The sequence below is a fragment of the Manis pentadactyla genome, chromosome 6, assembly GCF_030020395.1.
Source record: "Manis pentadactyla isolate mManPen7 chromosome 6, mManPen7.hap1, whole genome shotgun sequence".
Taxonomy (NCBI): Eukaryota; Metazoa; Chordata; class Mammalia; order Pholidota; family Manidae; genus Manis; species Manis pentadactyla.
In genome coordinates, this window is record NC_080024.1 from 135,989,419 (window position 1) to 136,014,093 (window position 24,675).

General features: G+C 44.0%; 1 protein-coding gene across 2 annotated transcripts in view; it reads right to left on the reverse strand.

The window, feature by feature from the left end:
• The window catches only part of MYO5B (myosin VB), a 350,447-nt gene that overhangs the window by 159,230 nt on the left and 166,542 nt on the right, over window positions 1–24,675 (reverse strand). For both annotated transcript variants that reach the window (XM_057504168.1, XM_036918614.2), the window contains exon 5: window positions 4,894–5,050. In XM_057504168.1, coding sequence (XP_057360151.1) covers window positions 4,894–5,050 — 157 coding nt within the window. The remainder of the gene's footprint in view (window positions 1–4,893; window positions 5,051–24,675) is intronic.

The following is a 24,675-nucleotide window of genomic DNA, read 5'->3' on the forward strand; positions in this document are numbered from 1 at the left end:
GAGAACATCCAGTTTGTGTGTGTGTGAAACATGTAGCTCTTTATCTTTTAAACCTTTGCTAGATTTTTCTGGTTAGCAGTTACTTAGGAAACACTTTGATGCATGAGGAAAGGAAGTCTACTCGTTAGAGATAATTAAAACCCGGGCTCTGACTCCTGCTGAGTCCACAATCCAACAGAAGAGGCAGGTATGATACAAGTAGTTAGAATTTTAAAAATGAACAAATGGTATAAGCAGGAAATACACAGAAGAAACTCACATGAACCAGTAAACATAAGGAAAGATTCTTAACCTCAGCAGTAATCAGAGTAATGACAACTAAAATGACAGTCCAGAGTGGTAATAAGAGCAATGACTCTATGAAATGATGAAGATGTGGGCAGAAAGGAACTCAAATACAATGGTTCAGATGTAAACTGGAACAAACATTCTGAAGAATACTTGGGCATTTCTAGTAAAACAGAAATGCATGCACCTAACAATTCATCACTCTACTTGTAGATAATACCTAGAAAAGTGCAACTGTACAAACAGGTATGCACAAGAATGTTCAATGTAGAACTGTGTTTAATTAAAAAAAAACACGACATATTGTCTACTACTAGGGCAACAAGTAAAAAATATAGTATATTTATACAATGGAATACTATAAAGCTCTTAAGTAAACTAGGACATATGCATGGATAAATTTTTAAAATGTTGAGTGCAAAGCAAATTGTAAAATGATTGACAGAATATATACCATTTATATAAGGCGTAACAGAACAACCTTGTTATTTATGCATACAGATATGTAGCAAAACAAAAATGGACTAGAATAATTTCTATGTAATTGGAATGACACAATAATGAGGTACATACCAAGTAGCGTGGAAGCACAGAGAAGGGAGAAATTAGCCATGCCCAGCAGAATGCGAAAGGCTTGAAGAAGTCAAAACTGAAGTGATCTTGAGTAGAACTGCACTAGTGGGGAAAAAGAAGGGATTCTACTTATGAAGAGAGAGCGGGCAAAGCAAAAGGGTATGTGAGAGTGTGGAGTGGCTAGCGGGTGTTGAAACATGAGAGAACCAGAGGAGAAAGGCTCCGTAAGGTATGTTGGGGACAGATTGTTGTATGTATAGGTTGGTAGTTGTAGCCTTGTTTCTTTAGTTTAAAAAAGTCAAATCCCATAAATTACATATAACTGGTCTTAGTTCCAGTTATAATTGCCTTTGCTCATTGTACCCATCACCATTCTCTTTCTCAGGATGGGGGAGTGTCTGTGGCTCCTGGAGCTATATGCCTGCAGATCACCATCACCCCCAAAAAGTCAAATGACTCCCGCCAGTCTGGACTTTGTTCTGTCACCACTCCTAACAGTCTCTTGATTACCAATATCCTTTTAATCAGTGCTGACTTGTGAACAAATCATTCCCAGGATGCTGACAAGCTCTTACACAGAATGGGGTCAGAGAGCTCTGGCACAGACAATAAATCATCCCAAACCACCCCAGCCAATCCCAATTCATCCTCAATTCGCCTTTAATTCAGACAACTGCCACTTAGTGTAGCCCACTGGGAATTCCACCTCCTCAACCCGCCTCAACTCCCTCTCTCCCCAGGAGGTGTCTGCAGTTGCTGAGCTGTGGAAATAATGAGATGACGACATGAACATCACTGATTGCCTCATCGGGAGGTGCCATAATGCTGGGGACAGGCGCAGTCATCGGTCATCAGCTGTCCAGACATGCCTTGTGTTGATTATCGCCTTCTGAGGAGCCCCAAGGCTGGCGGGCTTCCTGACGCAAGAGGCCCAGCCAGATTCAGATCTTGTGAAAGGTGGTGTTTGGGCAGTACAGCAGCTGTCCTCAGCCTGGCAACACTCTTTCTAATCCCCCCAGAGTTTTGCCGGCTACGATTCTTCCTTTCCATGTTTTCAGCCAAGATTTCTCTCAAATGCAACATAGTAACAGCTCAAGAGACTGTACTTGCTGGAATGAGCCCTAAGGACTTATCATATAGTTTCCAAAGTACCAATTTGCACAAGGTGGAAAATGCAGTGTTTTCAGCCCAAATCACTATAGCATTTATTTACATGACATCATGCAAGATTAGGCTGGGTCATGGATACATTCCTACTCCTTTAGGTCTTAGCAGCTAAACCACATCTTGTATATTACTGGGTGAGCATGTCACTCTTGACATTTCTCCCAAGCCAAAGTACCTTCCCTCCCCAGCAGCCTACTCAGAACATAATGCATACTGAAAATATTAGATCATTTTAGATCATTGTTATTTTAAAAACATGCCCAAAGCAGGGACTCAAGCAGACACTTGCATGCCAGGGTTCACAGTGGCATCATTCTCATTAATCAATAAGGTAGAAACAACCTAAGTGTCCAACAGAAGAATAGATAAACGAAATGTGATACACCAATGCAATAAAATATTATGCAACCATAAAAAGGAACAAACTACTGAAACATTCTACAACATGGATGAACTTTGAAAAACATTATGTCAAGTGAAATAAGCCTGACAAAGAAGGATAAACAGTGTATGATTCCACTTAAATGAGGTACCCAGAACAGGCAAATCCATCGAGACAAAGTAGAACAGAGGTTACTAGGGGCTGGGAGAAAGTGGGGTGGGCAATTATTGTTTAATGGATACAGTTTGTTTGGGATGAAGAAAAAGTTCTGGAAATGATGGTGATCGCACAACATTGTGAATATACTTAATGTCATTCAATTGTACACTTAAAATGGTAAGTCTTATGTTATATATGTTTAGCCACAATAAAGCTAACTAAAGAAAAATAATTCCCCCTGTCTTATACATATTTAATAATATGGTGATCTGCCTTCACTAATTGTCATCTGTACTAAAAATTACTTCGTTCAATCACCAGGGAGCAAACAGGTTTCTTCCCTTCTGTTTTGCCCAGAATCACTACTATATTTCCAAAAGAAGAGGCATTTTGTGTCATTGCAAACTTACTACCCAAAAGATGAACTGAATTTTGAAACTCCAGGGTAGAGGAGAAGCTGAAAGGCTGGTTTCACTCTCATTTGAGATAAAACATGATGTCAAATTAGAGTTCTGTCTTAGCTGCCTGAATTTAGGCACAGATAGTCCAGGATAGGCCAAGGCCATGGCCAGGCCCTAGCCGGAGGGCTTAGAATAAATACTGTGAGCAAATGGGCTACCAACTAAATGTCTGACTATAGGGAGTTAAGCTATGGTAAAAACCATGTATGAATGTATGTTTGCAGCCAGTAAGGCAGTTCATAAAAAAGCTCGTGATGTGGAAATAAGGCTTATACTATAATATTCAATGAAAAAACTAGAAGGAAATATACCAAATGTTGAATTATCAGCAGGTACCAGACTGGGGGATTATTTCCTTTATTCTTCCACATTTTCCAATGAACTCTTATCTTCTTCATAGGTCAATGGTTCTCAGAATCTGCTACCCAGCATCATCATCACCATTTAGAAGCATATACGTAGTGCGCATTTTGCAGCCCCTCCCTCTACCTTCTGAATCAGAAACTCTCGGGTAGGGCCCGCAATCGGAGTTAACAAGCCCTCCAGCTGATTCTGATGCAAAGTCAAGTTTAAGAACTATTTTAATAGCACAAAAGTTTGGCTAAAAATGCCTTCAACTGTATTGGCCATTTCCCAACTCATGTAAGAACAGATACTGAAACTTGCTTTTGTAGAATTCTTGATACTTAATGAAAGTTCTTTAGATAATAAACTCAGTAGGCAGGAGATTTTGCCCAGATAATCAATGAATTCCTATGAATTGAGACTCAGGACTCATTCCTGTACTTGGTAAAGGCAGAGGGAGAGAGAGGGGGCCTGGTCAGGTCCAGGCAGGTTCTTGTTTCCTCTAGCTCTGAAACGGTCTAAAAGGCCAACCACCTTGGTGACTTGTGTCTTAATCAATGGGGCTCAAGGCCCTGCAGAGATAATCTGATGCTACCTTGGCAGCTTTTGGCTTCGATGGAATTTCTTCCTCTTAAAAACAAAGGGGCTGCCCAAGGCTGGCAGAGAGGCTACTCCTACCAGACTGTAACCCAGACAGTAATCAAGAGCCTCAGCTTCAAAGGCAGGATACCAAAGTTGGCCAAGAGACTGTGCAGCCACTCTATCAGAATTAAGTTTTAAAGGGGAAAGGGAGTAAAGAGAAATGGAGTTCTTACCCTAAAACATGCTTAGCTGGAGCAGGATCTAAGTTTTAGGAACTATTTCTGGCCCTGCACTTGAGCTGACTGCTCTGAGCCCACCCAGCTCAGGGGCGTGCTGACAGGACCTGCTTTGGCCGGTTCATGCCATCCCTGGTAAGTCTTAGGCTCTTGGACAGATTCTGTTATCATATAGCTTTTAGCTCTACCTTCTTCCTAAAAAAGGAAAAATGTACAAATGCTTTTTGGGGAAAAAAAGGAATCTTCTACCTAGGCCTCTCCACCCACACGAGACCTGCCCTCCTGATTCAGTGGGCCTTCAAAGCATTGAACGGTCCTGGTGGAGCACAGATTTGCTGACCCACTATAGCAAAAGGAAAGGGAATAGCAGCAGAGGTAGGGGTAGTCTGCAAAGGACCCTCCCTACAACATTCGGCAGAGTCCAGGGACAAGGAGAACATGAAGAGGACATGCCACCCAATGCTGGGGACCTGAAGGATGCTCCCAGCTTAGATCATCCCCCATCTGTGGTCTTAGGGACACCTTCCTAATTTTTTTCCTCAGCAGTAGACAATGGGGTGTCGAAAAGGTGTGAATGCTAACCATGGGAACTGCTTCCAAGGATTTTTGTGATCAGCCATGCAAGGTTCGACACCCAGCAGTCTTGCTGCCAGTGGAAAGAACTCCAGCCAGAAAGACCAAGGACTTTGGAAGGCTTTACCTCCATGATGGGACTGGATGCCAAGACCTTCTCTTCGATGTTGGTGTCACTGGCTGAGCCACCAACTGTGGCAAAATAGCGAATGGCATACTTGGCTGACACGGTCTTGCCAGCTCCAGACTCCCCGCTGACTATGATGGATTGGTTCTTCTCATCTCTGGAAGGGAAAAAGCTCCGGTCAGTTGATGGCTGTAGAAAGGCTCTGCTGCCTTCCAGGGACTCTGCTGACAATGGTCTGAGCCCAATCAGGAGCATGTCTCCTTTGAGGGATAGCATTAAAAATAGCATGCCCTCCCTCTTGCACAAGATCTGAAAGCAGGAGAAAGAAAGGAGTTGAGAAAAGGCTTATAAACAGCACATACCCTTCCTTAGGACCTGCAGGAAGGGAGAGAGCCAGCTGGTCACCCTCCCTCATTCTCTGAATGCAGTAACCCCCATCATTACTACACACACACACCCCCTCAGAATTTACATATATAGCCTTTCAGGTATGCATTCCTACCTTTGTTTCTAGAAACATGCCCATCTTGTGCCACTGTATGTTATAATTTTGTCAAAAACAAGGATCTTCTCTTTCCCTCTTGTATTTGAGCCTAGCATGCCAGCAACACATGCTGGGGTGTTGTTCATATATATTACTGCAACAGGCATGCTATTAACTAATAGACTGATCTTGCTTCAAATTTCCCAGAAATTAGATAAAACAGCTCTCAATTGTAATAAAAGGGATTTCAATAAGACTAAGTGGAAGGCAGAAATAAGATACTCAACTTCAGATAAAAATGTATCTATATGTTTCCCTTTAAAACAATAGAAAAACAGACAAGTAGGTAAGGAATGAAGTACCTATTAGGTCCCCAAGAAACATGGATGTTCAAGCATGGAGTGAGAACAGACATGTGGGCCACAGGTTCAGGAAATGAGTTTGCTGGCAAGGGCTATACTCAGCCATCTACCTCCAGTTCACAAATTCACTGCCAGGAGGCCAGACAATTTGCTTTCAATCCCCGTTGCCTCTAACAGTGGCTGACACAAAATATGTACTCAAAGAGATCAGCTAACCCCCTCTTTTCCATATAAGGAAACTGAGAAGTATGAAGACAGGTTTGAACACAAGTGTCCCGGCACCAGCCTGATACTCCTAACACCAGCCCCTGGCTTTCCAGGAGAAGCAGGCTTTAGAAGAATGGACAAAGAAGCCATCACAGGTTGCCTGCCCCACCTTGCTAATTATCACCACAGGCAGATCGTGGCTTACCAGCATAGATGAATGAATGTTAGGACTGCTTCTGATCTGGGCCAACAGCTGAAAAGCTGGCAAAGTGGTGTGATGAACACCCTGTCAACAAGAGATGGGCTAGAAAGAGAAGACAGGCTGGGGATGGGAGCAGAGAGGAGGTTCAGGTATGGTAGCTGGGCTGAAGAAACCTTAACCTTCAGCCATTCTCCAAGGTCAGCAAAGAGCTGTATGACCTCAGCTCACTCAAACCACCGTCAAATGGGGAGGAGGATCTGAGTGAATACAAGTGACAGGCAGACACAAGAGATGAGATGGAAAAAAAAAAAAAAGCCAGATCTTTCATATTGGCTATACAACCAATTACCGTACTTGAAAAGGCACGTAGAATCCTACCTAGTATTTGGAAGATGGACTAAGAAGTGCCTTTCTAATATTCCTTGTGGTTTTAGGATATCGTCTTGACTGTCTGTTTCTTCTCTCCTTGTTTCTGAGACATATTTACACTGAAAAGCGGCCTATAAAGAAGCCTGTGGATCCTGGTATTTCCCACTCTCATCTATTTTTTTTATTTTATATGACATCCACTGGACCCTGGGAATAATGTCAGGGTGTCATCTCACCTCTCTATCCCTTTCTAATCAACAGAGAACTGCTCAGAAGCACAACCATCCCAGCCAATGCAGAGTATAATGAGCTAGGCTTTAGACCTCTGCAACAGACACAAGTTTGATGCCATCTTTAAAAACCTCTCTGTATCTGCTATTAGGCAAAGCTGGATGCAGGAGTCACACCCAAAAGTTTGTAGTTTTGCCTAAAGTCTGTATGTTTAGCCTAAAATAAATGGATGAGCACAGGATGTGTCTGAGACTCAGTCCTTAGCAGAAGACCCCGTAAAAGGGAGAGGTATGTACTGTTGAAAGAACTTAAAGATCCCTGGGGGTGACATACAGATGCCAGGAGCAAATGGATCAGGAAAGGTGGGGGCCGGGGGAGTGAGGGTCCCCAGGCTCCCTGCAGCAACACAGCACACATAGGAAACTGGACTGCGAGAGACCCAGGTAACATATTACATTTGGTCTAGACAAATAAGGCACAGACAGGTGACATTTGCAGTGTCAAGGTGGGAATTGCCCTGTGCATCGCTGCAAAATGACTGAAAAATCACTCACTAGATCCCCAGAGAGAATGACTCATACAAGAGTCAGAAAAGTTTGAGAAGCAAGCAGGCTATTCTGAGGGTGAGTGTCCAGGAATTCAAAAAGAGGAGGCTGGTTTATGTGACAATAAATCCCAAAGGAACTCATAGCAAAAAGGAATCAAGGCGGGGAAACAAAAAAACCGGCAGAATGTGGAGGCAAAGTTTGCTGTTCTAATAAAAATTCATGTACATGTCCAAGATGTTATCAGGAATTATAAATATCCCCAAGTTTTAGAAATCTTTGCATGAGAGGCTCTTGGGCATGAAGAAGTATGGGCAGTGGCCATTCATGCTAACTCCTAATTTGCTGGATATTAGATCTGATGCTAACATGTAGGCTGAAATCAGGGCAATTGACTTCTTCTTAGGCGAGCAAGAAACTTGTCACAACTTTCATTAGACCAATTAAAATATTTTTAGAAATTGATGATTTTTATTTAGCTCCAGTTCACTTCTCCACACACTACCTGCCCAACTCCGAGCCTGTTACACAGCGAGGTGCAAAATAAGTATATATACATGATTCTGTAACAGCCCCAAACTGGCTTTAAGGGATGCTGTGCAATAGAATTCACCTTGTTCTACATTAGCTTTGCTTCCAACTCAGTTAGAGAGCTGGAAACCAGAATGTGGGCTGTAAGAACAAACCTGAATTTGACCATCAGCTGTACTGCTGGTTAGCTAGCTGATCTTGGACAAGGTTGCTAGCTTATTCGACCCTCAGGTTATTCAGCCCAGTCTCTGATTAGACTATGATGCCCTTCTGTGCTTGTGCTCTTCAGAGTGGTCACCTCAACTAGGTACCTAGGTGTCCAATTTGTCCTAACACTCCTGCCACATTAAATGGCCAAAGTACAGCTCTAGGCATGTGTTCCCCAAACTACTCATTGCTTACTGAATCCAGTCGAGACTCCTTAGTTGTACATTTAAAACTGCCTAAAATGCATACCCTGAACACTAAATCCCTTCACAAGTGTGGCAAACTGTGGTGCCTTGAAAAGATCATTGGGCTTTTAGTCTAAGGATGTGGCCTGAGGCCTGGTTCTGCCATTGGCAGGCTCTTTGTAAGCCCTGACCAGATTATAGAGGATGCCCCTATCTTCGGGACTTGCTGCAAAATTATGACCTCTACCCTTCTTATAAGATGGTGTTGTGATTCAGCCAAATGGCACTACCTGTCAATCTCTGACACTGTATTTTCCCACTGTTGCCATCTATGTTCTTTCCCTACCTGGAATCACCATCATTTACCCTCCTACTGAGTTCCTACCCATGTCCAAACTACTCTGTCCTGACTCCTGATCCAGCTACCCCAGAAGGCAATTGTATCTCTGTCTTCTAAAGTCCCACATCATTTGCTTTGTACCACTTTTAGGATGTTGCCACATTGCACCTTATACTGATGTTAGGCCCTGGTGGTGTCACCTGCTGGGTGGCTTTGGCCACTTTTTTTTATCGCTACAGTACAAGGTTGTGAACTAGATTCCCCAAGTGACCTGTCTCTGACATTTGGTGACTATGTGACCAAAATCCTAACAGGGACTATCAGAGGAAGAGAGCGCTCAGTTTCAAATTCTGGTTATGTAGGGCCAGTGTGGGAGTAGACATTTTAAAGCATGACATTCTACCCAAGGTCCTTCAAAAATATAACCCATGTGTGGCTCCACCCATTCAGCCCAGTTACAAGCAAGACTTAGCTGGAAACTTGGGTCAGTTTGCTTTTCAATAAATCCCCTTTATTCAGAAAAACAAAACCAAGGCCAAGGTATTTTGTACCCAGCCATTATTCAGGCCTGGGCTGTCTTCAGGAAGGTGTGTGGTACCCCAAACAGGACAAGGCCCTTGAAGGCCTGCGCCTCAGACAAACGTAAGGATTCTGTGCCGAGGAACCTGGCCGTCCTCCTGCTTCCAGGCAGCACACTGACATCCAGCACATGCCCACACAGCTGCTCCCCACTTCCCTCCGGATCCCTGTCACCTGAGAGGAAGAATGGCTGCTAAACCACCTCCTCTGGCAAACATTTCCCACCAACCCACTGCAGGGCTCTGAGCTCCCTGAACAGGGAAGGCCCCTCTCCCCCTCCCACTTCTGGGCAGGGCGCCCTGGGGAGGGAGTGGAGCAGGTGCCTGGCTAGAAAAAGGAAAGCCCTGCTGACCAGCTGGGGACACAGCTGGGGGAACTTTGCTTTGAGGAATCCTTCTGAAGTATTGTCTTGTTTAGGTTTCCTGCAGAGAATAACTTGTCACCTGGGGCCTCCCAATTAGCAATATGTACACAGGACCCCCAGGGAAACATGCTCCAGCTGACTTCTGCTGAGAGAAGACCCAGAGCAACAATGTCAGCTGTGATGGGCAGGGTCCGTGTGGCACCAGTGGTGTCCCCATCTTCACACCTGGCACCCCAAGCTCTAGCAGCCACAGGGCCCATACCAGCCACTGAACTGAGAGCAGGCACTTACTTTAACCTTGAATGTCCGGGGCTCCTGGCACACAGCCTCTGTGTCCCTTCCTGCTTGCCCCACCTGTGCCTTCTTCATGTAAGAGGCAGCAGACTGCACTTGCCGACTCCAGCCAGAAACCTGGGAGTCACTGTGGATTCGTCCTTTTCCCTACTGAATTCATCTCCCAATATAGTCTGCTCCCCTCTCTGTAGCCCTTGGTCCAGCCATCACCCCCTCTGATGGGTGACAAACAGATCTTACCTGTTTGCGGGCTTTTCTTTCCCAATGGGCTATGAACACTGATCTTACCTCTCCCCCCTGCTGTAAGCCTTCCGCGAGCACCCCCTGCCTGCTAAGATCCCAGCTCCACTACATTCAAGGCCCTGTGTGAGCCAGCACGTCTTTCCAGCTTTATTGCACATCACTGTTCCCTTGTTCACTGTGTTCAAGCTACACAGGGCTTTAAAAAAAATTCCTTCCTACTTTACAGAAGCCTGAAGTGATCTTCCCTTCTATGATCTCACAACTCTTAATGGCTGGTACTCAATCATATTCCACCTTATGGCAGTTCTTATATTACTTTTCAGTATAATTAATTAACCACCCATTTACATCATGCTCGAGTGGTGTACAAAACTCTAAGTCGTGTATCCCTTGCTTGGGATTCATAAGCCTACTGGGTGCCAGGCTTCCCATTTTGAAGAAAATAAAACTGAAGTTTGGAAAGGCCAAGTCATATGTCTCAAGTTCTCAGCAAGTGAGATCCCAAACTCAACACAGGCTTCCACCTGCTGCCGCGGGCTTTTTTTTCCCAATGGGCTGTGATGTCTCTAGTATGGCACCCCTTCCTATACAATAAAGCATTCCTTAATGAACCTAACAAATCTAGCCTCAATATAAGAGATTAGATATGCATCAGGTGTCCTTAGTACTGGTTGGCTTAATCTCACTTCCTCAGCTGAAATATCACTTCTTCATAAGCCCTTCCCTGACCACTTCACCTTTGTAGCTTCACTAGACAATTTACTAATGTTTGTCTACTGAGTATTCCTCTCACCCTTGTCTCCCCCACCAGAACATTAAATCCCATGATGGCTGATCTCAGATGTAGAGGCTTGGATGGGCAGGCCAGCACTGGGATTGTGTCAAAAGAGGAGCCTGAACAAGGGCTATCACATACAGTGGTCTGTACAGGCTGTGCCCAGGGTCTGGTACCCCCTAGAGTTGTGCAATTTACTACCCACAAAACTGAAGTTGGTGGTCCCTGTCCTGTGCTTGGTCACCCTAACATTCATCCACGGGAAGAGGACTGCAAGGGCCTGAGCCTCAGACAGATACAATTATTTGCCTGAACTGGGCACTCCCTGAGAGAGGAAGAGGTGGGAAAACATGTAATAAACCGCCTGATATGGATTGCAGTTGCAAAACAGGAGGGAGGGGAAGCCCAGCTAAGGCATAGGAGAAGGACGCCACGTCTCTGGACACATCACAAGCCCCTCCATCGATTCCTCCTCTAGTGACAAATCATCTGAAAATCTGGGTTTGTCAGAAGAATATATTCTGTTCACTAATGGGATAATCAATCTGTTTCTTGCCTATGTCTGTCTGGCTTCTAATTATATTTTCAACACCATCTCACAACACAGATCAGCTATGGTTTAAGAAAAAAAAACTGAGCTAGAGAATGGGGCTACAAAGATTTGTTAATTAAGAATTTCTGTTCAACAAAGATTTGGGTCAGGACCATGGACAGAGTTAATTGGGAGACAGGCTAAATGGATCTCAGGAGCAGTGCTGACGAAACATGACAAGACTGATATCATCTTTAGAAACTCAAGAGAAACAACAACGTTTAGGGATACTAATGCACAATTATATTAAAACCAAATGACATCAAGACCGTATTAGAGTGTGAATGTTAGGTACATAAAAAGTGGGCTGCAGAATCAGATTGGGGGAGAAAATTGGGTTCTGTCAGGAGGTGCAAGTTTGGCGTATAGAGATAGGTGATGATGGAGGTTAAGTTAGGTGAGACTGATGCAGAAAATCACGGCGAGGCAGATTTAGGCTCAAAATGAAACTACCCAGTTCCAGTGGGTCTATAGTTAGCGGCTTCCTTTCAAGGTGGGGGCACTAGAGAGAATGTTCTGCTGTGATAAGAAGCTGGGCCAGAAAGCTCCAAGCACAGAGATTCTATGAACCCTTCCAACAGGAAGGCCAGGCTTCCACATGGGAAGGAAGAAAGCCACCCTGGGCACCAGGAGGGAGGCAGCTTTGTGAGGGGTCCTTGCGGCCCACACAGGCCCTGGGTTCCAGGAGCAAGGGTGGCAGAAGGGCATCCTGAGCACCTCTGCCATGAGGAGCTGATGTCCCATACTGCCACATGTCCTCCCCTCCACAAGGTGGGCTGTGTGCCATTCCAGAAGGCCAGCGTAAATATTCATCAGGAACTGCTTAACTTAACTGGTATTTAGCAGTCAGAGTTCTAAGTGTCTACTTGGTAAGATGAAATTGAACCTCTGACAGTAGAGGAGAGAAGTACTTAGCGCATTTAATATCCACGTGTCATTTTCCTACTTCAGTTTCACAGTGGCCCTCGGAGTGCTAAGTTCTATTTATAAACCTCCTAGGTGCAGTGTGATAGAGATAAAGGCAAAATGAATCCACCTCTTCCACTTACTCACTATTCCCAAGAGGCTCTCTTCTCTTGGAAGTGATAGCATTGCAGAAAAAAACCTCAGGAGCTCCGCCAAACCCAGCCCTCCATGGCAGACAAGCAGGGGCAGAGTGAGACTGTCAACTGCTTAAGGGGGTCCTGGGTGTGAATGGAATGTGCCAGCTTCTTTGCTCTTAAAATAAGGAGCTGGAAGAGGATCGTAAGACCTCCTGCTGCTTTCTGTGCTTCCAGATCTCGGTTACAGTGGAGTTGTGTGATACATTCCACTTCAACTAAAGCTACCTGTTATGTCAGGAACACTTTGCAACTCAGAAGTTTGTGGTTTTAGGGGAGAGTGAGTAACAGAAGCAAATGTTTGCTGTGATTTTATACTTTATAGACTTGTTTTGGGTAATGTTGTCATAAGCGGAGTGAACCCTGATGAACATGTACATTTGTACCCTATAGTACCAAAGAAATATCTCTTTCCAAACTCTACTTCATTTGCTCCTAGAAACTATTTTCAGTGAAGGAACACATTCTTCTAAGTTCAGGTAAAATAGCCTTATGTTGTTTAGTCCAGCTGGTATCTGAAGCCAGGTGCATTGAGTACCTCAGTTGAAAACCCATCCTCCTCCTCTATACCACAATGTCTCTCTGCCAAGCTCCCAGTAAGATACAAGGTCTTTCACTATTTCCTTTATAGATATTGCCTAATCCATTCATCTTTTAAATGGGTCACTATATAAATATGCCTAGATGCTCCTGGCAAATACCTTGTAACTTATTTATGGACAATATTAGCCAAACACAACGTAACAAAGATAAGCTTAGGAGGCTAAACAGAGTCCTTAAATTGTGATGTAACTGCTTCACCTAGCTGCAGACAAGAGAAGCCTTTACATTTAATTCCAAGCTCTGTCTAATGGCTTATGACAAATTACCTAGAAATCAAAGTTTTCTAACTGTATTTACACTGTCGATAATCATACAGTTGAAGTAACAGTGCAGACTGGTCAGCTTTGAATGTTAGAAGGACACACATGCATATGTAGTAACAAGAACAAGTAGCTGCCTGCTAATGCCTGTAGTTGGGGGAAAGTTTCACAGTCTTCTAATTCCAGGGTTCTTAACCTGGACCCACAAATTCCCAACGGGTCTGAGAATAGAATTCAAGGGGATCTATGACCTTAGAGGGAATAAAAGGCACTTTAGTCAATTCTAACCGCTTTAACATTCCTTTCACTTAAGAATATAGCCAAAAAACAGAATTAGAACCTATGACTGACACCATACAATGTACCGTTGCTGCAGGTTTCAATATTTACACTCTAATACAAAATGGTTCTTAGATCTGCCTCTAACATAACAATCCCTTATAGCTACTGTATGACACTCCTAAAATATCTTGAAAACTTTCAATTTAATCAGTTTCCACTGTAACTGTACATATTATAGGTGTTACATTTAAGTGTTAAATGGAACAGAAAGGGTTAAGAATCCCCGATCCTCTTTTCAAAGACTGTTTTCTTTGCCTGACTGCAAAACCACACCTCTTTACACAGCATTCCTGACAGTGACTTTAGATCATGCTTATGCTTCATTCGTCCTTCTGTATTTTCCAGGGACCAATGAGAAACACCATTAACTATATTGGAGGAGGTAGGGGGCAGATTTCACAGAGCCCTAGGTCGTGGGGCAAGGTTCTCTTCACTGGAAAACATTACAGCTTATGCCATAAAGTTAGTATATATATACCATTTAAACATACACACACACACACAGTTGGTGTATATATACACTTTCAGACCTCAAAATTGAAGCCTATCAGAAGGCCAACACACTTATACATGTAGTTTGTATGTCATTACCCTCAGTAGGCCAATATTGTTCCTTGGGAATAAAGTAGTTTTCACAAATACTTTCCAACAAGTTCCCAGGTGTTGTTAATGAGGCTAGTCTGGACAGTCAATTACTAGACTAGATTATTTCTCCATCTTTTTTGCTGCTTTGAAATTTCATGATTCTCTTGCTTGGCTGCAAAATCCTAAGGGGCTGGCTCAAGAGAGACAGTATATGTTGACTATTCCCTCCTCTGTTCTGGTGCTACAAGGCTTCCACATGCCTCCATCTAGAGGCTAGAGAAACTCTCACTGGGTTGAGCGTTCTCCATACCCTCTCACCCCTAAAGGCAAGCAACCCTAGTCTCTTGGCCCAGAAACTGTTTCTTCTGCTCTTCAAAAGGACTGGGGGAGTGTCAGGAACTGAAGACCCTGGGGACACACTGTGGATAAACCAGACTCTGGTAACTAGCAGACATATATTTCATGATGAATGAATAGATACTGTAGATGAATAAAGAGAACTCAAAAGGCAGTTTAGCTATGGAAAGGTACTACCAAATGCAGTCATTTGTGTAAGCTATTTAACATGTCTAAATTATGTACACATTATGAATACCATTAAACATGTTAGACTAATTCTGCTCTGAGCTTTATTCGATTACAAAAATAAATGCTCAACCTTCATAGTGTTGTGCATATACAGCTTAAAAAATTAGACTGTCACTACCAGACACAAATCCACAGACCTGAAACACAGGGAAGCGAACTGCCATAGGAATCTCACTCATGACTCAATATTCCAGCCGGTAAACTAAAGAGCCCCCAAGGTAGGTAAAGGAAGGGGAATGTGCAGGTATGAATTTGACTACAATGCACCGGAGCCTAAGCATTAACTGGGACCAGCTGAAAAGATTCTAAGGAAAAGATGTGATAAGGAAACCAGGAAGCTCAGGTCAAAAGTACAGTTGACCCTTGAACAACATGGGTTTGAACTGCACAGGTACACTTATACGTGGACTTTTTTCAATAAGTGTATTGAAAGGTTTTTCAGATATTCCCAACAATTTGAATTTTTTTCTCACTTTATGGTAAGAATACAGTATATAATATATATAATACATAAAATATGTGTTAATAGACTGTTCATGTTATCAGTAAAGCTTCCGGTCATCAGTAGGCTATTACAAGTTTTAGGGGAGTCAGGTTATAGGTAAATTTTCCAGTGCACAAGGGGCTGTGCCCCTAACCTCTGCATTGTTCAAGGAGCAGCTGCATTTTCAGCTTGACTTCTCAGTCTTTCCGTAAGAATACAAAGCTAACTGGTTCAGAGGCTTCCTCAGATGCAGGGGAGGGAGAACTAAGGTTCCAAGAGATAGTGGATGAGGGATTTGATACAGGATAGAGGATTTGTGCCTTTCCTAAGGATAAAAGTTAGCAGAGGGATCAGCGGCACTGGGGAGCTAGCAGAAGGAAGTTCTTGGGTCAGTATCCATGCTCTGCTAACAGATGTGGAAGGCAAGGGCTCTTCCATTTTTCTCCCCTCAATAGTGATTTTAGGTAGGAAGAAGCACGTGTTTAGGATTCTTAAGGATGACAGAATTGGGGAATAAATGGCAGCATCTGCTTTTGACATCATAGGGCATGGATTGCACATATGATTACAAAACAGCTTGCTCCTTCTTGAGCTTTCTGTGCATTCTGCCTCACTATCCTATTTCCTAGCTACTACCTACCTCCCACCCCCACACCTTCTACTTCTAGCTGTCACTTCACTTGCATGGCCCAGACAACACAGAAGCAGAGGGCAAGATAAGGCGGCACAGGGAAGGGACTCCCCTGACCGGATCAAAGGTCCTCCTCAGCTGACTCCATTCCAGGTGCCCCAGGGAGCTGCCACGAGCTGCGCCTGAGGTGGGATTCCCCCTGTGCTCTGCGCCATCGAGCCTCACCAGGGATCCACACTGAGATGGACTCTGACATGGAGCTGAGAGAGGTGGGATATTAGGAAACCAAGGGTTTCAATGTGAAGCTGCAAAGATCTGAGAAACTGAGGTGGGAGGAAAAGCCTGACCCTGTGAACTTCACCCCCTAATCTGGGCAGAACTAGCATTAATAACTACAAATCAGAAGGAAGCTGCTTTCAGATCCAAGTAATACAAAAACTAACAGCTCCAACCAAATAGAACTATTCATACTTCCTCCAGTCATTTTCTTCTTGTAGAATTCTTCCTTTTCCATCTCCTTCCCCGGTTTCACATGCAAATCCTATCTATCCGTTTGGAGCTGGTTCAAAGGCCATCTTCTAGGAAACTTGCCCTGAAAACACCCTGAAAACCCAGCTGGAAGGTGCTCTACCTTTTTCTCCCCATGAAAGAAACTGAGGACAAAGAAGCTGAAGGACTTGAAGCCACCCTGTACACAGAGCCCCTTCCTTTCCTTCTCCCATGCAGGGGCCCTTCAAACACATCAACATTTAGCCCCAGGAGAGGCTGCTTAGTAAAACAGTCCGCTTCAGTGTGAAGGCATTCAAGCAAAGCTCATGGCTTCGCAGATAATTCATGTTAATGGTTGGACTCAGAGCAAGAACACGTCAGCCAGTGGCTCTGGTTACTTATCAATAGCCCCTTACAGTCATGGTCTCTTTGGTACAGCATCCTAAGTCTGTGGATCCTGGGATACAAATGAATTACACCCATCAGGTCAACACATCTGATTCCTCAAAAGACAGACTGTATCTTTACTGGGTTACATACAAAATGCACAAATCTTAGCATACAGTTTTTTTTTTTTTTAGCGTACAGCTCAATTTGGACAGGTGTATACATTATGTGACTATCACCCAGATCAAGCTACCACACATTCCAAATTTGTTCCCTTTCACCTGTTTCACCCCCCAACCCCCTCCTATGTCAACCACGAGTTTGTTCTGTGTTTATGAGTCTACTTCCGTTTTGTGTAGAATCCACATATAAGTGAAATCATATGGTATTTGAAGAAAGTCTCACTTTAATGGGCTGGAAAAGACCTAATAATGGAAAGCGACTCATCCATTAGGCTTGATCAGGAAGACTTGCTGACTCTCAGAAACGTCACTAGCAAAACAAACTGGAGAATACTCCTCCCTTCTCTCAGCCCATACAGGCTGACACAGCCTTAGATCTGTGTCATCTGGGAAATCTTAGCTAAATGTCTAAATATGCCAAACAGACTCCTCACAATATTCCTGAGTCCTCTAAGGTCAGCCAAGACATCCTCCCTATGTGCACCCACACGCTGAGATTTTAAGATGGCAAATAAAACAATTTCAACAGATGAAGAGACTACACTTCTATCAAATCCTGAATTCCTTAAATAGCCATCTCAGGTCAAAAATAGGCTGTGGAGAGGATCACAGGATCCTTTGTCTGGGCTGGGTGAGAGTAACCAAGACTTTAGTTTTAATAGTTCCTATTGATTACTTGCCTCCCTGCCCTCAATCAAGTGCCTTTTTATATAGCACAGATAAAAGTGACCAAGAGTTAGTAAGAAAACAGGAGACCTAGGGAACAGAGAATCAGAACTCACAGTCATCAATATCAGTTCTACCCTATTATGCGATCACATCTAAAATTTCAGTTTACCATTCAGTGGCAATGTGAGACAGATCACATAACACTCCTTCCCCCACTTTAGAGGCCCAATAACCAGTATAAAGTGTAAGTGATTTACCCAAAACCAGGGTTTCCTTGGCAGAGTCCAGGGTGCCCTGGGCCCCTCCATTGCCAAGAAGCCTAAGATACTTGGCAGAGTCCTTTCCACAGGTTTCAGCCCTGATACCTTTGGGTACAGGTGGACTAACAGGGACAAGAACCCAAGAGGTCAAGATCTACTTGAGTGCCTGCAAACCTCTCAGCATCAAAAAGGACAAGATGACAGGGGGACTCAGTTGCCCTCGATCACATGGCAGTTCTTTACTGCCCACCGACATGAAGTAAGGCCTTGAGCTTTCTAGGTATAACAGCCTGAGACTTTGGGGAAAGGGGAGACCCAAGAGGGCTGTGACCCTAGAGAAAGTCCCCTAGAGGTTCTCGTTAAATGTCAGTGTTGACAGGACAGTCCTAAGGTTGATGCTGATTGAGAGCCAGAAGTTTGCAGTGACAGAAAAGTGCAGAGATAGGAATTAGCTGTGCAGGGGGTTCATGGGACAGGGACTGGTGAGCTGAGCCCAAGACTTAGAGAATTTTTTCTGTCTTTCCTTGTAGGACAATTTTGGGGGTACAAACAATTACATAACTAACTTGACCTCTGGGGGGAAAAGAACCCTTCTGTCATAATAAACTTCCGTGTGGAAAATTCAACAATGGCTTCCTGTGAGCAGAGGAACTGTTCCAATACAGATAAACTGACCACTTCCTTGGAAAGGTTTTGCAAACCCCATCAGTTGCAAAATCCTAAAGGGTTAGGTATTTTTTAGTGTTTTGTGTCATTCATCAATTTTAATTGTAAGAAATATTCTGGAACAGGTGGGCCCATGGTAAGGGAAGTGAGCTTCCTGGGAGTTACTGTCTTCCTTGAGGATACGTGAAATCACACCGTATTACCTCATCTCCTAGTCCCTTCCTGGCATCACTCACAAGGCTTCCTCTTGTTCCCCCCTCCCACTTGAGCAAGCACCTCTTTCAGGAGACCCATCAGAGCCACCTGCTGAAGGAAACTACTCCTGTTTTCAGCAGCGCAATTTCCTTCTAGGTGCTCTCTAGGATGATAAGTTAATTGCGCTCTGTCTTATATTTGTCAAACACTGATCTGGACACATTAAGATTCTTGGTCATCTCCAGCCCTGCTCTACTGGAATACTACAGATGCCAAGACAGAGCTGATCTTGCCAACCTGCTAAGCAACCACAATTCGGTGGTGTATTTTGCTGAGCCATGTTCTGGTTTCCTGACTGGTAGAGAAGGGATATAGGCAAAGGGCCAAAGATAGGTGTCAGTCAGTGGATAAGGCCTTCAGAATTCAGGAGAGCAAGACCAGAAGGTTGTGCAACCTTGAGCTCAAAATGGGCACTGCCACCCGGCTGTTCAGTTGTTTTTCTTTAATCCCATTCTCTCTGCTTCACCTCCTTGCTGTGCCTGACTTAATCAAGACATATATCAGCCCGGGATCTAATCCTATATAAACTCAAGACTTAAATGTTTTTTAAAATCATTTAGTGAAGCTTAAATTTAAAAGGCTGGCTTATGATTTGAAGATGTTTTCTCTTACAAATAAGGCATATTTATATGCACATTGGTTAGTGCGTGCAGTACCAAGTTCTTCACCAGGAAGTCCATACCTCCCAAAACACAAATCTTTTTGGACAGGGTTCTTTACCACAGATTATTCTTCATGCCTGCCTCCTTTCCATCATCCCACCTGCCTCAACCTTATTTTACCAAGTCTAGGCTCAAATGATACCATGTAAGAAATGTAATTCCTATCCACCTTCTCTAAATTAGCATCTCCAAATCTGCTACTACCTATTATTTTGGGAGGCAACAGCTTTACTGATCAGTAATTCAATTCACCCACTTCAAGTGTATGATTTGATGGTTTTTAGTATGTTCAGAGTTGTGCAACCATCACCAAAATCAATTTTAAAACATTTTCATTACAACTAAAAGCAGTTCCATGCCCATTATCAGCCACTTCCCACTGCTTATCAGTCTCCCTACCATAAGCATTCACGAGGGTACCTTTTGTATAGATTTCCCTACAGTGTACTTTCATGAGTGAAATCATGTGATCTTTCAACTAGCCTCTTATATTTTCAAGGCTTATCCATGGTGTAGCATTTATCAGTACTTCATTCCTTTTTATGACTGAGTAACAGAATATCCCATCATATGGATATGCTGCTTCTGTTTATTCATTTTTTGGTTGATGGACATTTGGGGCCATTATGAGTACATATAAATATTCATGTACAGGGTGTATGTGGACATGCTTTAACTGTTCTTAGGTTATAATAGCTTTGTGAATTTTCTTGAAGGATAGGCACTGAAAATCCCTTTTACTTCGAGTCTATAAAAATCTAACTTATGGCAAAAGATGAGACAAAACATATTTAGGAACAATGCCAGTTCCTATATTCCTCAATAAGCTATGTTTGATTTTTCTCAGCCAAGATAGAAAAGAAATCCCTTAACACTGAGGTGCTTTATCTGAAAAATCAAATAGCACTCCCTTTATTTCAAATGTTATCAAATAAAACATTTACATTGTGACACCACTTTGCAAATAGACTGGTTTGACTTCCCTGATTCTTAGAAATGCCAGTTAACCTGAAGTTTTAATTAATTGCCTAGAAAAATGTTAGAAAATTCAAGCATCTCTTTAAAAGAGAACTCAATAGGGGGGTTTCAATCTGATTGTTTTCAATCTTCTGTTTCTTGCATCTTCTCTCAAACATGAGTTCAAATGGGCTGCTTTACGAGTAGGGTTTTTTCCTCCCTTGCTTATATCCTTTTGCTTGATGGTACATATACCCTTTTACTCTACCTTCCTTATGCTGTAAAGGACTGCATTTGCATGAAGTATATTTTCTGCAAATTCTGTTTCCACACAAAAATCTGCACATGGATGTGAAGAGCAGCTTTATTCACAATTGCCAAAACGTGGAAGCAACCAAGATGTCCTTTTGCAGGGGCATGGATAAACTGTGTTATATCCACACAACAAAATACTCAGTACTAAAAATGAATGAGCAAGCAAGCCATGAAATGACATGGAGGAGACAAATGCCTATTACTAAGTGAAAGAAACTAATCTGAACAGGCTACATGCTGTATGATTCCAACTATATGACATTCTGGAAAAGACCAAACTACAGACAAGAAAGATCAGTGGTTGCCAGGAGTTGGGGCTGGTGCGGAGGGCTGAACAGGTAGAGCACAGGGGACTCTTAGGACAGGCAGTAAAAATACTGTGTATGATACCATAAGGATGCTATCATGATGGCATTTTACATTTGTTCAAACCCACAGAATGTACCCTAGTATGACCCAAGCATGAGCCCTAATGTAAACTATGGATTTTGGCCATTATGATGTGTCAGTGGAGGTTCCTCCATTGTTACAAATGGTCCACTCTGGTAGGGGATGCAGATAATGAGGTAGGCCACACACATGTGGGGGCAGGGCGTACGTGGGAAATCTCTACCTTTCCATCAGTTTTGCAGTGACCCTAAAACTAATCTAAAAATAAGTCTTAATTTTTAAAGAGATATTAAGATCTTGACTTAGATTGTTCATTTCTTTATTTCTTATGTGTCCTTACAGTACACTACAGAGCTCACTGTAAAAATTTGTCTAAAGTACTTGAAATCTTTAAAATATCGACGTGAAGATACTGTTTAAAGTGAATTATAGTCAATTATGGAAAGCTTTAGAAAAATTATAATAGTTCTCATGTAGCACCTTCCATACGCCAGGCATTCTCCATTATCAAACAACCGGTGTTCAGAACATTCCTCGGAATGAGGTCCTATTCTTATCCTCACGTAACTGATGAACAGCAGTATGCTTGCCTAAGGCCACACGGCTAGTGCGTGGCAGCAGGAGAGATCGGCGGCTGGCTCCAGCGCCCACAACCATCACTCCTTGCTGCTGCTTCTGGGGTGGCGGGGCTGTTACTGTAGCAGGGCATCGTGTTTCACGATGGTTTGTGTGTGTAACCACTTCAAGTACCAATTTCAGGCTAATAAATGGCGGATTTAAGAAGTGCTTTTAAAGAATGACATGGAAGGGAGGAAGGGACTGAGGGGAGCAGGTAGACAGGTGTCCCAAACTAATTAAAAACGTAACACACTTTTCTCTGACTGGCTGGGATGGCCTAGCTACCTACCTAGTTTTGTGATCTCTCAGCTTGCACCATTGACTTGTGTAAAGGAAGAAAAATGTGAAACCACAGTACACTCCAGAATCATTTATTCTCCACCTGGGACAGGAGACAGTAAATCAAATACACACAGACACAACAGACCACCAAATAAAATTGGACGGACATTTGGAAAAGGAAAAGTTCATAAACCCACCTTTAAAATGTATTCTCAAGTAGTAGAACTCTAACCTATCATACAAAATAAACTTTCAGAAGTCACAGCTCTTAATATTTTACTTTATAATAGTTAGAAGATAGGCTACAGGTTGCTGGAGCCCACAATGAGGGCACCAATTCTCAGGGCTCCAGGTCGCCTCTGTTGCCCTCCTGTTCATTCCAGATTACAGATCCAGCCACACCTGCTCTTCTCATGTTCTAGAAAACATGCCCCTCTGCTCTGGACGACCTTCTGCTCTAGATCCCTCTCTCTACAACATGTTCTGTGGCCCAGCATCTTAGAGGCCAGCACTCAGCTCACCATTTCTTTGAAAACTGTCTATTTCACCAGAATGACTCAATCTGAGGTCGATCTTGGCCAAGACACAAGGAAGTCTTGGCCTGAGGTCTTCAGCTCATATCAAGACACGCACTGAGCAGACCTCAGGGTACGGCCATGGTCCAGAGAGCTGGCTTCTCCGCTGAAGGTTAGGAGGAGCTCTGGACTGGGGGCCTCAGCACAGATTCAATGTAGGACCCGACAAGACCCCTCTCCTCCTTGGTATTCAAGTTCATCTTCTGTAAAATAAACAAGTCAGACCAAAAAAAAAGTCTAAGGATCCCTGAAGCTGTCAAAGTGACATTTCTTTCTTGTGTGGTCCACCCCACTAGGGACAAGTGCAAGGGAACCTGGCTGAGCCGGGCCAGTGACCAGGGCAGAGGAGACAGGTCATCACACCACTCACTGTCTTCACCCTGCAGCTCACCAGGTTCACCCACCACAGGCGCCTTAGAAAAATGCTGCAGCACCAAGCTACCTCATCTCTGTCTTGCTAGAGACACCGTCACCTCATTGGCCGGCTGCCCACCATTGCAGCCAGCGCTCCAGCCCAGCAACACTGTGGGTGCACCGCCCTCTCCCCAAACACACACCACTTTCCCATCCCAGGTAGTTTTGGGAAGTTGTCTACATTTTCAGAGACACTATAAATCCCATGTGTAAGTATCTACCACATGCTGGCATGATAGGAATCTTAGCAAATGAAGCGAAAGACCTGGAACAGCTATGCCATCTCCTGCCTCCCCATTGACCAACCTTTGTGTCATCAGCCCTGGCCTCCCTCCTCCCTCTGTCATCAGCCCTGGCCTCCCTCCTCCCTGTCATCAGCCCTGGCCTCTCTCCTTCCTCTGTCATCAGCCCTGGCCTCCCTCCTCCCTCTGTCATCAGCCCTGGCCTCCCTCCTCCCTGTCATCAGCCCTGGCCCCCCTCCTTCCTCTGTCATCAGCCCTGGCCTCCCCTCCTCCCTTCTCTAACAGAAGCACACCTTCTCAGGGAGGTAAAGTTCATCACTTGAACTCCAGATCCCACCCCCAGCCCAGCACCCCGCTCCACGTTATACCACTGGCTCCCATCTGCTCCCTCCCAGCTGGCTCCTTCGGGTCAGCACTTCCACTCTGAAATAATTTACTTTAAAACACACAAACACCCCCTCCTTCTTAGCAGCAGCATGGAGACAGACTTGGGAGTTAGAGGAAACGCAGGCAAGATGGAGGCCCGCTGAGGCTGCAGCAGTGACCCAAACGGAGGATGAGGCCCCAAACTCAAGCGGTGCTGGTGGAAGTCAGAGGCAATAGACTCGAGTAGCATCATAAAGGTGTGACATATACGACATTTTCTCTCAGGTGATATGTGTATTTTAATAGTTTTTGACTCACAGCTGAGTAGATAAAACTTTAAATAAAGTGATAGGCCAGAGAGATGGCTATTTTTAGGCAGGAGTATATTTGGACAACCATTTAATATTATATAGTTACTTGTCTACTGAGAGTTTAAAGGGCTGCTGTGATCTCCAGGGCAGAAAATGTGATCCTCAGCACATTCCTGGAGTCACACTTTACATGCATCCAGAAGTCACCAGCATACGCACAGATGGGGTCTAATCAAGTGTGCAGAGGGACACTAAGGACAGGGAAAGGCAAAGAATGAATTTGACTGAAACCCACCACTGGCTTTGCACTCAAGAGTACATACGTGGGAAATGTGCCAAAGACAAAGCAGCCTGTGCTCTACGGCCCTCCATGTAGGAGCGTCCAGGTACCCAAAGGCAGCCCACACAGCCTCCCGGCAGAGGCTGCCAGGCAGCAGCCACAAAAACTTCCCATCAGAGGGAGCAAGTTAATTGGTGCAAGCCCAGCTGTGGGAGGCCAGGTAGAAGCCCCGCTTCTCCAGATTCAAGTCATACAGAGACACAGGAGGAGAGAACAGTGAGAGCCCTGGAGTGGGCACAGGAGAACCGGTTCCAGCACCAGTACTGCCACTCAGAAGCTTAGGGGCTTTGGTCAAGCCT